This window comes from Herpailurus yagouaroundi, unplaced genomic scaffold, assembly GCF_014898765.1.
Source record: "Herpailurus yagouaroundi ecotype Mexico unplaced genomic scaffold, PumYag 100, whole genome shotgun sequence".
Classification (NCBI taxonomy): Eukaryota; Metazoa; Chordata; class Mammalia; order Carnivora; family Felidae; genus Herpailurus; species Herpailurus yagouaroundi.
In genome coordinates, this window is record NW_024412391.1 from 60,186,157 (window position 1) to 60,201,999 (window position 15,843).

Sequence of the window (15,843 nt, forward strand, 5' to 3'; positions counted from 1 at the left end):
AAAAAAAAATTAAAAAATAAATAAATAAATAAATAAATAAATAAAAACTTCCCATTTTCTCATGACTTTTTTAATGGAGCCACCAGCATATTGAAAATTACATATGTTGCTCACATTTCTACTGGACAGCACTGCCCTAGAAGTTTATGAGGAAATAGGGAAAATTACTGGGAGCGGTAACAGCAGTTGGAAAAAGCATTGCAAATAGGACCTTTGCAAGTGAGACTGATTCCAACAAAAATAGGTAACCGTTTTAACTTGCTATTTCCTGCTGAAGAAGTGCGCTTCACTAATATGTGTTGCCTGTCTTTCCCCTCTAATTTAGTGTTTAGTGTGTGTTTCCTATAGCAGGCTTAATAATGGGATTCACTAAGCAGCATTAGGAAGACTTAGGGAGATGATTCACGAATGACGACCTCTTGTGATTTTCAAAGTACTGTCTCAGTCCATTTTTCATTGGTATGGAGTCAAAGATAGATGGCTTATCAGTAGTCCTCTCACCTCAATCTAAGTGAGTTTCCCCCTAAATCTCAAATATCTCATTAGAGGCTATTTGCCAGGTTCATGGAAGGGACTGCATAGGACATGTGCTACTTCATTTCCAAGTTGTTGGAGTCACTATCATTTTTTATTAATTTGATATGGTCTCATTAAAAGGCCAAACAAAGGTTTGGTTCATTTAGCTGTGCATGTCCTCAGAGGATTGCTCAAAGTGATTGATGTATCTTGAAACAACATATGTATTCTATGTATATTTTATATAGTATATTTATGTTATATATATATAATATATATTTATATTAATATATTTATATATGATTTTTGTTTCAAATTAGGCATCCACTGCAGATTTGCATTTAAAAAAACCCAAATAGTTCCAAGTTATTTTGGTAAAATAGATGTTTTGAGTTGGCAGCATCTAAATAAAAAGCCTTTATTTCACAATTGAGAATATAAAATTGCAAAGTACCATTCACAGGAATTATTTGTTTGCTTCTTGGCCTGTAGGGATGGCCAGCTTGTTTTTCAGAGATGTTCTTGCTGTTTACATCCCACCTATTTTGCTTTCTTATGGACCAAAGCAGCTTTGAGACAAAAGTATTTGAGGACATTTTTGTCATTTAGGACATTTTGATGGTGAACATTATGTATCTCTGTCAACTTAAATTTTTTTTTTTTTGTAATCGATCCAGGGTATCTAATGTCAGATAACATGCCTTTTGTCTCTTTAGAATTTCTTTTATCACATTTGAATAAATCACTTAGAGGTAAACTAGAAGTTGTGAAATGCTTGTAATAGCTATGTATCTTAACATTACACGAGCAGTATGTGTGATCTTTCTTACCTGCTATACTCTACATGCAGTTACTACAGGTAAAGAAAGGACATTTAATTGTCAGGAGTCCCGAGAGGGGACTGTAGTAGTAATCTGGGGAGTCTATTGGATTTTTGAGGGCTTCTGACATTCTGGGATGGAGAGAACGGGACAGGGACCTCTCACTAGGTTGGAGCCAGCCTGCATGTATATCTGTATCTTGGAAGTAAACCTAGAATGTGGCCTGACTACCCCGGCTCAGGTGAGCCAAGGTCCAAGGTGAGAGAGATGCAGGCATTGATGGGGTGCTAACTGCTTTAGCCGGCTGGATGTGAAGGTCATGCATCTTTTCTGAATACTTGTAAATCAGTTAAATCAGTCTCAACTCCTGGGTGCCTGCCAGCCTAATGCTATAGATCAGATGGTTTAAATATCAGTCTTTGAAGTAGTTTATGCCCGTTTTTGGAATCAAGATTTAATACAGACTTGGATATGGAATATTCAACTGGTCTGCTTTTCTCTCCGTAGAGAGCCCCTAGCTCCATTGCACCATGTGTGGGATTTGGGCCCTCTTTGGCAGTGATGACTGCCTTTCTGTTCAGTGTCTGAGTGCTATGAAGATTGCACACAGGGGTCCAGATGCATTTCGCTTTGAGAATGTCAATGGATACACCAACTGCTGCTTTGGATTTCATCGGTTGGCAGTGGTTGACCAGCTATTTGGAATGCAGCCAATCCGAGTGAAGAAATATCCTTATTTGTGGCTTTGTTACAACGGTGAAATCTACAACCACAAGAAGGTAAATAAACCAGAAGATATCTGGATGTGATTAAACCTCAGGGCTAGTTGGTTGTAATAATTTTATATATTTTGTATAAAGCTTTTTACTTTTCACACAGTTTCCATGTTCATTACCTCATTTGCTCCAATTCTAAAGAGAGATAGGGCACAGATGCACAAGGAGTTCAAATGGCCTGGTCACAAAAAAAAGACAAAATGAAGATTATAATTCTTTAACTCTTAGAATTTTTTTTTCCTGTCATGAATTTGAATATTAATTAGAGCCTGTGTTTGGTACTGGGGATACAGTAGTAAGTATGAGACATAGGTCTGCACTCTGATGGAGTTTATTCCATTAAAAATAAAAAAAGACAAAAAATCCTTGTACATACGATAGATATTCTGGACAAAAAAAATAATAATAATATGGGAGATCCAGTGTCAGCAAGGGTGGTCAGAGAAGGCCTCTTGAGGAACTGGCACTTGAACTGAGACCTAATGGATAATGATCAACTAGTGGGGCTGGGAACAGCATTTCATGCTGGGGGAATAGCATGTGTAGAAGCCCCGAGGTAGGAAGCAGCCCTGGGATTGTCAGATGTGATCAAGGGGTAGGTAGGTGGGCAGGGCACGACCAGATCAAGCAGGACTTGGCAAGGAGTTGGAATATCATTCTAAGAGTAGGGAGACTGGAGGACTTTAGGGCAGGTATGGAATTTAATAGTTTGGAGGTAATCATACTGGTAGCTTTTATATAATGCTGCCCTTATGACATTTATTGCTACTGTGTACTGACTGCACTTAAACAGAGCCACAGGACAGAAGAGTGAAAGGAGTGATTTTTTTAGCAGCATTAAAATTGGAACAGCTTTCTAATCTGGTGAAAGCTTACTCAGGATGAGAGTGGTGAGGGGGTGGAAATTCTGACCCCAGGGAGCCAAACTGGCTAAGAACCTTCCAATCTGGAATTATTTGGCTAGTGTTTCATAAATTTTTTAATGCAAAATTTCCAAGTTATTTTTTGTTTGCCACCCTCCTCCCCAACTTGTAATTTTGAAAATTTAAAACATATAAAAAAGAACAAAAAAGAAGAACAAACCAAAAAAAAAAAAAAATAGAACAAACAGAACCTAGGTTATTTAATTGTTAATGTTTTGCCGTATGTGCTCTATTTCTCTCTTTCTGTATATACACCTAGGCATTTAATTTTGGGCTGAATCATTTTAGAGTATACTGCAGATATCGTGACACTTCTAAATATGCAAGCACTTATCTCTTAAAAATTAGGGCCTTCCTCTACCTAATACCAATACCATTAAACCCAAGAATCAATAAGATCATCTAATATTGAGTTCAAATTAAATTTCTGCAAGTGTCACAAAAATGTCTTTATAGCTGCTTTGTTTTGGTGAAGCCTGATAGCATTCATACTTCATACATTTAGTTGTTAGGTTCCTTGGTATTTTTTGAGTCTTGATATACATCTGTCATTCATGGGGAGGTATTTATATTCTAGCCACCATTAGGACATTTTTATCTCTGGACAATAGCTTTTACCATTGTGTGTCATCTCCTCATAAGATTACTTTTAATAATAGGCTTCTCATTTGAAAAGTTTTTATGGTTATTCAGCAGACTCCTTTCAGACATTTATTAAGAGTATATAGGCATGATTTTTCTAGGTGCTTGGAGATGAAATGGTGAACACGAAAAGTAAGAATGGAATTTCAAGCTAGTGAGAGTACAGGAGGTAAGACTTCTTTCTTACCAAGCCAAGTTAGTGCCATACACACGAGAATGCTAGGTTGTATTATGGCAATATTAACCTTTCACCTTAAATCAGATAGGAAATACCTTGTGTAACTTGAACAACATTGCTGCTTTTATATATTTTGTTGAAAAGTTACAAAATAGTAAATATTTCACAAGTATTTTTATTCTAAATTACCAAATATATTGTATTTTCAAAAGCATAGAAATTCCATTGCATCTACCAATCATCTAAGCTTCTGTTGCGTGAACGGCCAGAAATCTGTTGATGAGGAGGATGGCCATTTTACATCTGTATAAAGGACACTACAACATAAGCTCCAAAGCCCCTCCTTTTTTTTTTTTTTTTTTGGATGAAAAAAAATTTACCTCTAATAAAATCCAGCTAGAGATGTGCGGGGTGTGGAGGAAGAATAAATGAAGGAGAGGAGGAATCTGAGTAAAGGCTGGGGCAGAGAGGAGGCTCTCTCTCTACAGGGATCATCAGGGGCTTGCAACCAGCAGGTCAAGTGGCAGTGTGATTTCTGGATGGTGGCAGGATACAGGGACTTTTATCTAAGTACAGCTTTTTTTTTTTTAAGTTTATTTATTTTGAGAGGGGAGGGAGGGGTAGAGAGAGAGAGAGAGAGAGAGAGAGAGAGAATTCCAAGCAGGCTCTGCAGTGTCAGTGCAGAGACCAATGTGGGGCTCGAACTCACAAACTCTGAGATCATGACTTGAGCTGAAATCAAAAGTTGGACACTTAACTGACTGAACCACCCAGATGCCCTCTAAGTGCAGCTTTTACCTAAGTGTGGTTTCAGGAGAGTGCAAAGTGGAACTTGGGAATCATTAACCAGTAAGTTACCTGCAAGGTTTAGCCAAAGAGCAGTGATGACACTAGTGGAGGATAGATTTGGGAAGCTGTTGCTTACTGAAATCACTGAATGCTTTGGAGGGTATATTTATTCTTCCGATACATAAGTGCAAAAAGGCAAGCAAAAGACTGCTTCCAAACCCCACCTGCTAGTGACAGGATCTCCCCTGATCTCTCTCAGAGGAGGGAGAGGTCAACAGGAAGTGGCTTTATAGTCACTCAAGGCAGCCAGAGCCCATGGTTTGGGTCATTCAGTGAGTGCTTATAGGCAGAAGTTTCACAAGTGATAGAGCGAGTGTGATTGTGAAGCATGTTTATAGGTCATCCATATACAGACATATAGATTTACTTTGTGAATTTTAAAAACATGTTCTGAATGTTTAAACTTAACCAGGATTTCCCTGTGATTTTGTTTATAGGAACCTTTTCTCTCTCCATGGTCAGCCAAAAATAGGAGTAAGCACAAAGAAAGAGCAACTCCAAGGATTTCTCCCCCTCACAGTTGGCCAGTGGTGATGGAGAGCCAGAGCCCGGTGTAATGTAATCAGGCCCTCTCCCTCTGTGCTGAGTGGTCATGATGGTCACTTTGCTGAGCCCTTGGGGCATGTGGACTACTAAAGCTCCCCTGTCATTTTCTCTATCAGTGAGAAGTAGTTTAATGCCACTGCAATGGTGGGAAGACTGAATAGTCTAGGCTTCCCCCGGGGGCCATCAGCTTTATCTGGACCATGTGTCTTCATCATTGTGATGGAGCCATTCGTCAGGGAATAGTACCAACTGTGTGTGTCCTTTTACTTTCCATTTTCATAGGCAGGTCTTTGAGACTGAAATGGAAAAACCTCAGCTGATCCTATATTCCCAAACCAAAATATTACAGTTGGGGAAGACACATTTTTAGTGTCATTGCAACCTCTTTGCGTAACTGACATACAGATGTAAACATACATGTATTATAGACATAGGACATGTATAATGGGCATTCCTATCCTTCCTGATATGTATGACTGTTTTGCTACATTGCCTCTGCTTTTCATTTATCAGAAGGCAACTAAAATGTGCATATTTAGCTTTATGCTGTAAAGAATGAGCAGAATTGTAAGTTCAAATGAGTTGTATTTTGATAATGCAATGATTCTTCTAAATAAGGTGCGTGATTATCGAACATAGAAATGTTGAAGCAACTTTGCAACAAAAAATTATTAGTGGATGCACAAGGACTGTAACATTAACATTTTTATTTTGCTATTGCTTTTACAAGATGCAACACCATTTTGAATTTGAATACCAGACCAAAGTGGATGGTGAAATAATCCTTCATCTTTATGACAAAGGAGGAATTGAGCAAACAGTTTGCATGTTGGATGGGGTGTTTGCATTTATTTTGCTGGATACTGCCAATAAGAAAGTGTTCCTGGGCAGAGATACTTATGGAGTCAGGCCTTTGTTTAAAGCCATGACGGAAGATGGATTTTTGGCTGTGTGTTCAGAAGCTAAAGGTAATGATAGAATATGTCTGTAGGTGTTCATTATTACTCTGGTTTTGTGTTTTCCTCTTGATCATATTTGCAAATCCTGTGCTGGGCAGTCCAGAAGTTTTCGAGTGACTGTTTCTCAATGCTTTTTGAATAGCCTGTCAAAAACTCATCAGTTGATGGTCCTCCCTGCTTGAAACTTTTTAATTAATCCTCATCCCCCATAGGGGTTATGTGGCTCTCTTGAGGTCCGCTTGCTAGGCAGGAATCTGGGTCCGATCTGATCTTTGAATTCAGTCTGACACAGAAGATGACTGGGCTGACAACTCAAATTGTGACTCGTAATGAGCATTTAGATAGGCTGTTCCCATTTACAATAAAACACTGGTTTTTAATCAGAGATCATGGTGATGCCAGGTTGTTTACTCCCTGTGAAAACTTTTGAAGAAATTTAGATTATACTGTTTAACACACAGTATATAATAACTAGTTCTGCCATTACCTCCTAGTGGATCATTTTGCTTGTTCAAGGACCAGAAATCATGGCTGTTTCCTTAACATACCTCAGTGATGACAAAGAAAGGACTGCCAGGGGATCATAACAGTAGCAATTTCAAGTCCATCTTCTTGCTTAATGTGTCTTTTCTTATAGAAAATAGATTTTCTTGATCTGAAATTCCAGCCAGGGAGAAGAAATTGAATGTTGGGGATCTTCTTATTACTTTGAACTACTAGAAATCAGTGTAACCTTAGGGTACATCTCTACCACTGTTCTCTCTCTAGTAAGTAGGTGGTAGCATTTGGGTTCATTCTTCCCTATTTTGCTTATATAATGGACATGTGTTTATATCAAAAAGGGGGAATAAACAGGAATTGAGAGGATAGTAAGTAATGGTGAATTGTATCTTGAGTAAAATTATCGTTTTGAATTTGTAGGTCTTGTTAACTTGAAGCACTCCACAACTCCTTTTTTAAAAGTGGAGCCTTTTCTCCCAGGACACTATGAAGTTTTGGATTTAAAGCCGAATGGCAAAGTTGCATCAGTGGAAATGGTCAAATATCATCACTGTAGAGATGAGCCCCTGCATGCGCTCTATGACAATGTGGAGAAACTCTTCCCAGGTAACAAAGCGAACGCCCACCCGCCTGTTCCCCGCCTGTCTCTCCCAAAGGGAAAAAAAAGTGCTACTTTCTTGTCATTGGAATGGTTCAAATCAGAAGAGCTCTTTCCTATTTAATTTGGAGGTGCCACACGGGGATTTGGCAAATTCCACCCTGGAGCAGGTGTCATCATGATTGATAGATGATTGTCTGCCTTGTTTCAGTAAATAATTCAGCCCAAGATTTTCTGGAACTGTTGATTTGCTTTACGTGTTTATAGGTTTTGAGCTAGAAACTGTGAAGAACAACCTCCGGATCCTTTTTGACAACGCCATAAAGAAACGCTTAATGACAGACAGAAGGATTGGCTGCCTTTTATCAGGTGAAGTCTATTAAAAAGCCCAATTATATTTAGCACATATTTAAGTAAATGATTTGTAGCTATCCCTGAGATTTTGACTATAAAATATTTATGATTTAATTTTCCCTCCATTATAGGACAAAAATGTTTTCTGTAAGCTGCATTTAATATTCATGGCAATAGAGCAGCTTCAGGTTACATTCTAATTATTGGTATGAGTGAGCTAATAAACATTTTTTAGAATTGTGTATGGTGACTTTTGACCAATTCAAGTACTGTAATAATTATGTCAGGTTATGTGTTAGATTTTTCATAATGTTGATTTTCGGTTTATAAAACTTGGGGATTTAAAATTTTTTTTTTTTAATTTTGTTTAAGAGATAGCGTGTGCAAGTGGGGGAGGGGCAGAGAGAGGGGTAGAGAGAGAATCCCAAGCAGCCTCCATGCTGTCAAGCACAGAGCCCAAAGCACAGGCTCACTCTCACAACTCGCGAGATCATGACCTGAGCCGAAATCAGGAGTTGGACGCGTAACTGCCTAAGCCACCCAGGCGCCCCTAAAAGTTGGGGATTTTAAATAGCAAAACTCTAATCTTGGTGCTTAATGGGACTGTAAATCATATCTGTTTCTCGTAAGCATGGCGTATAGCCAGTGTACTTCCCGTCTTGCTCATAGGGGGCTTAGATTCCAGTTTGGTTGCTGCCACCCTGTTGAAGCAGCTAAAAGAGGCTCAAGTACAGTACCCTCTCCAGACATTTGCGATTGGCATGGAAGACAGTACTGATTTACTCGCTGCTAGAAAGGTAAGACACCGTCCTGCCCATTATGTAATTGGGACAGACATAAGGATAAAAATCTAGCCACTAATTAATGATTCTGTACTTACGCTGTATTGACTCAGGTAATTGTTTTAAGTTAAATGTATTAAAATAAAATGAAATGCATTGTTGAGTATCAAGTGTGTCATACACTGTCCTCTGGGTACTTCTACTAAGGCTCATGCAATCCTCATAAAAACCCTGTGATAATAATTCTGTCGTTTTGAAAGTAATGGTACAGTGGTTGTGACTGCATGCTTTGGAGCAGACTGCTGGTCTCAAATCCTACCTCCAACATACGATTCCTCACTTATGTAATGGGAATGACAGTATCTACTATGGGATAATGTCACGGTGAAAATGATAGAATTCATGAAGTGCATAGGATAGAGCATAACCTGTAGTAAGTACTTTGTAAATGTTAGCTGTTTTCATTTCTTATAAAGCACCGTGTTTAGGATTATGGGCAGAGAGGACCTTGTACATACACATTCCGTGTTTGGGAGACTTTGTTCCTACTCTGGCAGAATTTACAGGGAATGGATGAGTGCAGTGTCAAAGCAAGTTGATCAAGGCTAAAAGAATCCAAAACAGCCACAGAAAAAAGAATGAGGGGAAGGCATTTCCCTTAGGAATAACATCCTGAATGTAACATAAACCATCGATGGAGGGCCAATAGGGGGCCGAGGTTAGAGTGGGGCCATGTTGGACTAGAGAGGGAGGAAGTGGGTAAGGTAACTTAAGTGGGGGGTGGGGGGGACACAACTCACTGGAAGCCTGTGGACAGTTAGGTTGAAGTCTTCGAGTGGGAAGAGCTGATGGGCTGTCTACCTCTTGGTCAAGTCAGGGCAGAGACTGGGGGAGGCCAGGAAACCTAACTGGGCTGTGTATGTGGTGACTAGAGAATCATTTCCTCATATTTTGCCTGATTTGTTTTTCACTATTCTTAACTTATAACGTGTTGTGACATGACAGTATTCATGTTTCATTTTCAAGGGCAGTGCTTATAACAAGTATATGGATATTTCTTAAATAATCAGGTGGCAAATCACATTGGAAGTGAACACCATGAAGTCCTCTTTAATTCTGAGGAAGGCATTCAGGTCCTGGATGAAGTCATATTTTCCTTGGAAACTTATGATATTACAACAGTACGTGCTTCAGTAGGTAAGGTATTTTACAGTATCTAAAAGATTTTTTTTTAATTTTTTTTAATGTTTATTTATTTTAAGAGAGATAGAGAGAGACTGAGTGCAAGCGAGGGAGGGGCAGAGAGAGGGGGAGACACAGAATCCAAAGCAGGCTCCAGGCTCCAAGCTGTCAGCACAGAGCCCGACGCGGGGCTCGAACTCATGAGCCGTAAGATCGTGACCTGAGCCGAAGTCGGATGCTCAACCGACCGAGCCACCCAGGCACCCCTCTAAAAGATTTTTAATCCTGAAAAGAGTATAAGGTATAAAAGATTATTTCGAACAACAGTTTAAAAAACAATACTTAAGAATGAATGCAAATAAAATTCTTAGGTCAGCACTATTTTAAGACCAGACCATTTAAGAATTCCCCCAATCTTTTTTTTTTATTTTTTAATGTTTATTCATTTTTTGAGAGACAAACACAGAGTGTGAGCAGGGGAGGGGCAGAGAGAGGAGGAGACACAGAATCCGAAGCAGGCTCCAGGCCCTGAGCTGTCAGCACAAAGCCCAACGCGGGGCTCGAACTCACAAACTGTGAGGTCATGACCAGAGCCGATGTTGGACATTTAACTGACTGAGCCACCCAGGCACCCCTCCCCAAATCTCTTTTGGAGTGAGAGGAAATAAACACATAAACTCCCCCATTTATGGTGTCCCTACAGACAGTCCTTTACTTACCATGGTTTGACCTGAACAATTTTTGACTTTATGAGGGTGTGAAAGCAATACACATTCAGCAGAACCCTTACTTTGACTTTTGAATTTGGATCTTTTCCTGGGCTAACGCCATGCAAAGGATTCTCTCTTTCTCTCTCTCTGTCTCTGTCTGTCTGTCTGTCTCTCTCTCTCTCTCTCTCTCTCTCTCTCTCGATACTGGGCAGTTGAGCTGCAGTTCCCAGTCAGCCAAGTGATCACAAGGTTGAACAACTGAAACACTTATAACCATTCTGTACCCACACCCATTCTGGTTTTCACTCTTAGTACAGGGTCAGTAAATTACATAAGATGCTCAGTGCACCATTCATTACCAAGTAGGCTTTGTGGTCTGTGATCCTGCCCAACAGTAGGCTAATGTCAGTGTTCTGAGTACATTTGGGGTAGGCTAGGCTAAGCTATGATGTTCAGTAGGTTAGGTGGATTTGATGATGTTTTCAACTTAAGTGGGTTTATCAGGGTGTAAGTCGAGGAAGATCTGTATTTATATTTCTCCAAAGAATAGATGCACATTTCTGCACTCCTCACTCCCCAATTTCTCTGCATATAGTTTCTTGGGCTGTGTTGTAACTAATTTATGTAAGGAATACTCATATATACTTTGGTAACTATTCTATCATATGACTTATCAATCAATAACTATTACTGCCCAGCAAGCAATGCTAGTTTTGTCATGTGGATATATGGCAAGATCAGAAGTATACTCCAGTGTCGTTGAGCCTCTAATGTGCTACTGGCTGAGATATGTCTCTCTTTTAAGAGACTCAGAATCTATCTGAGAAGACTCCATTGCAAAGTTTAGGGCATGAGAATATTACCACAGGGGTGATATTGCCCACAAGAGAACTAAATTGGTTCTTGGAGTGTAAAAAAGAATTTTCTGTATACAGTGGCCTGTGGGCTTCCAAAGGGCCACACTATATAAATAGATTTATAGTATATCCAGTACTCATATTTCATTGAGAAGGCAATTAGGAAAAAATGTCTAAAAAGTCTTCCTAGATTGGTGATCATGAAAAAAATGATAAAGAACAAATACTGGTTTACATAGATTTGCAGCCGGAACCAATGGCTCTCTTTTAGTAATTTACATAGTATTCTTAACCACCTTTGAAATTTGGTGTTAGGAAAGAAAAGCCTGAACTACCAAAACTCCCAACTTTTATTATTTTTGTATGATAATATTGGTATGAAAGTTATGAATTTGTTTTAGATATTTGTCATTGTTCAGTTTGTCAGAGTTCTAAGGTGGATATTCTTGGTCTAAAAGCATTACAATTTTAAAACCTGTATATAAAATTGTGGAATAAGGGGCACAGTGGCTGTGGCTCAGTCGGTTGAGCATCTGACTTTGGCTTAGGTCATGATCTTTTGATTCTTGGGTGTGAGCCCTGCATTGGGCTCTGTGCTGACAGCTCGGAACCTGGAGCCTGTTTCAGATTCTGTGTCTCCCTCTCTCTCTCTGCCCATCTCAAAAATAAATAAACATTAAAATTTTTTTAATAAATAGGTAAAATTGTGGAATGATTTTGGGCTGTTTCATTGCAACCGTACAACTTCTGGGTAAAGTATATAAAAATTAGCTTATAGATAAAAGGTCATTATTTTGGAAACTACATTATTAATATAGAGTTCAAGTCTAAGTAAAACATCATTGTTTCCAAAAGCTAAATACGAGACATTTTTGGTGGCCAGTTATGTTGACATCAACAATTTCTGTCTGTCTACTAAGGTATGTACTTAGTCTCCAAGTATATTCGGAAGAACACAGATAGTGTGGTGATCTTCTCTGGAGAAGGTTCAGATGAGCTTACGCAAGGTTACATATATTTTCACAAGGTAAGTTTTCTGACATGGAGGGATATTGGTGCTGGGTGAAGAAAAGTGGTTTGCTCTCGTCTGTCTTAACGCTTGAGTATCTTGTGACGTATGTGAGGAAAACTGATAGTGTCTGCTTTGTATTTCTTTGGGGGGGGGGGGGGGAAAAAGTCCTAATGTGAGATAATCTCCATTTTTCAGAACTGGTGAAGCAGGAGAATCGGGAGTCTGACTTTTCTGAATCCCCTGTGGCAGTCTGGTTACTGCCCTGGGCGTCCATTTTATCGCCTGACAGCTACCTGTTTGGTGTGCAGGAAGGCCTATTTTAGCAAGTAGGGACCCCCCTTCCCCAAACTTTGTTTAGCTTTCTGTCTTACTCCCACTAGAGCTGGAATATGGGAAAGAGAAATGAACACTGTTCTGTGTGCACAAGCAAAGCTGTTGGTGTATTTGTAACTCCACCTGTTTATAAAACAGGCTCCTTCTCCTGAAAAAGCCGAGGAGGAGAGCGAGAGGCTTCTGAAGGAACTCTACTTGTTCGACGTTCTCCGGGCAGATCGCACTACTGCTGCCCACGGGTAACTCGGTAGTTTGAGAAGCAATCGTTAAGACAGCCTCAAAAATCAAAAAGCTCAATGGCCAATTACTTTTTTCAGTTGATTATACGTTTGTGCAAAGTATGACTTTTTGTTTTTTGAAAGAGAGCATGAGTTTACATGCACACGTGAGCAGGGGAGGGGGAGAAAGAGAATCTTAAGCAGGCTCCACGGCCAGCACGGAGCCCAACTTGGGGCTCGATCTCACAGCCGTGAGATCATGACCTGAGCCGAAATCAAGAGTCAGACACTTAACCCCCTGGGTCACCCAGGTGCCCCACAAAGTACGACTTCGATAGAGAAAACGAAGCTTGTCTCAAAGCACTGTTTTGGCATTGGTGAGGAGACTGTAGGTTGTTTTAGATGGACTTCGTCTTTAAAGCACAGCCACACTCTGCTACCATCAGAACCAAAAGGGAAAGGCAGGTGCTGCTCTTTTTAAGACTTTTTAAGAGAAGTTAAAGTTGACACAGCCCCTGTAACAAGTGTTGAGTGCCTACCACACCTGTTTGATACTGTGGTGACCCTGCTCGGGCACAGGGCAATGAAGAGCCGGGAGGGTTGATTAGATTATAAACAGGTTTCTCTATTTCTGGTTGCCCGAAGTTTTCACTTTTTAGCTAGTCATGTTGGAGAATTCAGATCTCTTACTGTAGGTGATAAACTACGTTAAATATTTTAGTTGCTTCTACGAAATCACACTTAGATTAGAAAATAGTCAGATACGGTGTGGGGAAGGAACTGAATCCATCGTTATTATCCATTTGCCTTAACCAGAGTCACCAGGATTCAGGAAACACGACGTGGCCTTTGATGAAACACTGAGGAACAGGGGTATATACTGCATGTTGTATGTAAATCATTTAGTAGTAAACAATTCTGAATTCTTTAGTTTTCCATAGGACAAGAGATGGCCTCACCAAGAAAAAACTTTGAGTCAGAAAGGTATAGGAAAAGTACGTTCTTAATGATCAGATCACTCATGTTTCTTACCATTTTCTGCTCTTTGAGATGTGCATTTAATTGTTTACAGAAGGGAAAGTAAAATTATTGTCCGTTTGTTTCACTCTCTAGATGAGGTAATACATCTTGTTGGGAATGAAGATTTTTGCTACTCATGCAGTAGTAAAGGACAGTCAGGAGGACCCTAAAAATGACTTTTAGTCTTAACATTACATAGAGGCTAGTTGAATTGCTAAGAAACTCTCCAGGAGAATCTAAAAGGACAGGCACTAAATATCCATTTTGATTTAGATTTTTCTTTTCCCCTTTAAGCCTTGAATTGCGCGTCCCTTTCCTGGATCATCGATTTTCTTCCTATTACTTGTCTCTGCCCCCAGATATGAGAACTCCCAAGGTAAGTGAATCGATGCACGATGGAAACTGTCTATTGCTATTAAATTTGGAATTTTTACTGCCATTCCTTTGTTTTCATGTCAGAATGGGATAGAAAAACATCTCCTGAGAGAGACATTTGAGGACTCCAATCTAATACCTAAAGACATTCTCTGGCGGCCAAAAGAAGCATTCAGTGATGGAATAACCTCGGTTAAGAATTCCTGGTTTAGGATTTTACAGGAATATGTTGAACATCAGGTATAAGGTCTCTAAAAATATTTTCTGGCATAGGACAATATGGATGTAGAATGGCAATCAATGTTCATTTTGTATTTCATTTAAATGTTTTGTGGCTGTAGGAGAAATTCCCTGTAAACTAAAGAGTTTTATAAGAATTTCCTAAGATATGGGGCACCTGGGTGGCTCAGTCAGTTAAGGATCTGACTCTTGGTTTCAGTGCAGGTCATGATCGCGTGGTTTGTGAGTTCAAGCCCCGAGTCAGGCTTTGTCCTGACGGTGCAGAACCTGCTTGGGATTCTGTCTTCTCTCTCTCTGCCTCTCCCCTGCTCATGTGCTCTGTCTCTCAAAATAAGCAAACAAACAAAAAAAGAATTTCATAAGATATAAGTAGCATGAAGGATTATATAGTAGCATCTAAAATTCAAAGAGCAAGAGAAGAGACTTACCAATCATCACTGACCTTCATTTAACATTTAACACCTGCCAGGTGCCAGAAATTATTAGTCATAGAACACTCAGAGCCACCGTGTATTAAAATTATTCGTAGAAATGTTCCTTGAAAGTTGCTGCAGCTGTGTCTATTATTGTATTTTAGCATTTTCTAAGTGATGGGTGATTCAAAGGGTCTCTTGCATAATTTACAGTCATTTTGTTGTTGGGAAGCCACATTAAATACAAGTGTTTCTATGCCATTTAACAAAGCCATTTTGAATTTATATTCTTAACAGGTTGATGATACAATGATGGCCACTGCAGCCCAAAAATTTCCCTTCAATACTCCTAAAACTAAGGAAGGCTATTACTACCGTCAAATCTTTGAACGCCACTACCCAGGCCGGGCAGACTGGCTGACCCATTACTGGATGCCCAAGTGGATCAATGCCACGGACCCTTCTGCCCGCACTCTGGCCCATTACAAGTCAGCCGCCAAAGCCTAGGCACCATCTGAGCTATCCAGTGAAAGGAAACATTCCTCCTGTGATGAGTAAGGGGCTTGGGGGCAGGAGGGGGAGCAGTGAGCATCAACCATTCTGGCTTGTTGGGCATGGAAAAAAATAAAAGTCTTGAATCTGACACAGTGCTATAGTCATTTATATTCATACAGCCCCTTCCTTAGAGGGAGCTAGAAACTGAGCAGCTTTTACTGTATCCCAGGAAGGTAGAGAGTGAGCTTAGGAAAGGAGGAAGCAGGAGTCCTTGCCTCCTCTTAGCGTGGCCTTTTCACAGCTTCCCTCTCTGTTCTTTCTGTATTCACAGCAGCTGGTGAGGCAGGCTCTGTGGTGCTGAGTCCGTCATGGACGTCCCTGACAGCTCTCTCTTGTAAGACAGTAATTCATATTTTCATTTTTCTGGTGGAGCCAACACCTCTTCTGGAACTACTGTTCTAGATCCGAGATCAGCAGATTGTTAGGGACAGTCAGTCAGTATCATAGGCCTTGCAGACCTCTGTTGGAACTGTGTAAAAGCAG

The 15,843-nt window shown here is 39.9% G+C and overlaps 1 protein-coding gene across 1 annotated transcript; it reads left to right on the plus strand.

Moving 5' to 3' along the window:
• The first annotated feature begins 1,821 nt into the window (after positions 1-1,821).
• Positions 1,822-15,448, plus strand: ASNS (asparagine synthetase (glutamine-hydrolyzing)). The gene is made up of 11 exons (XM_040472589.1): positions 1,822-2,116; positions 5,982-6,219; positions 7,132-7,317; positions 7,577-7,678; positions 8,333-8,460; positions 9,516-9,642; positions 12,115-12,221; positions 12,678-12,778; positions 14,072-14,153; positions 14,237-14,392; positions 15,103-15,448. The coding sequence occupies exons 1-11, from the start codon at positions 1,868-1,870 to the stop codon at positions 15,310-15,312; spliced, it is 1,686 nt and encodes a 561-aa protein (XP_040328523.1). The 5' UTR covers positions 1,822-1,867; the 3' UTR covers positions 15,313-15,448.
• The last annotated feature ends 395 nt before the right edge of the window (positions 15,449-15,843 follow it).

What these genes read in the sequence shown, in the direction of transcription:
- ASNS (XM_040472589.1), top strand. Translation starts at nt 1,868, where the DNA reads ATGTGTGGGATTTGGGCCCTCTTTGGCAGTGATGACTGCCTTTCTGTT. An exon ending in TGTGGAGAAACTCTTCCCAG is followed by an intron (nt 7,318 to 7,576) that starts GTAACAAAGCGA and finishes ACGTGTTTATAG; the next exon opens with GTTTTGAGCTAGAAACTGTG. An exon ending in ATTTACTCGCTGCTAGAAAG is followed by an intron (nt 8,461 to 9,515) that starts GTAAGACACCGT and finishes TTAAATAATCAG; the next exon opens with GTGGCAAATCACATTGGAAG.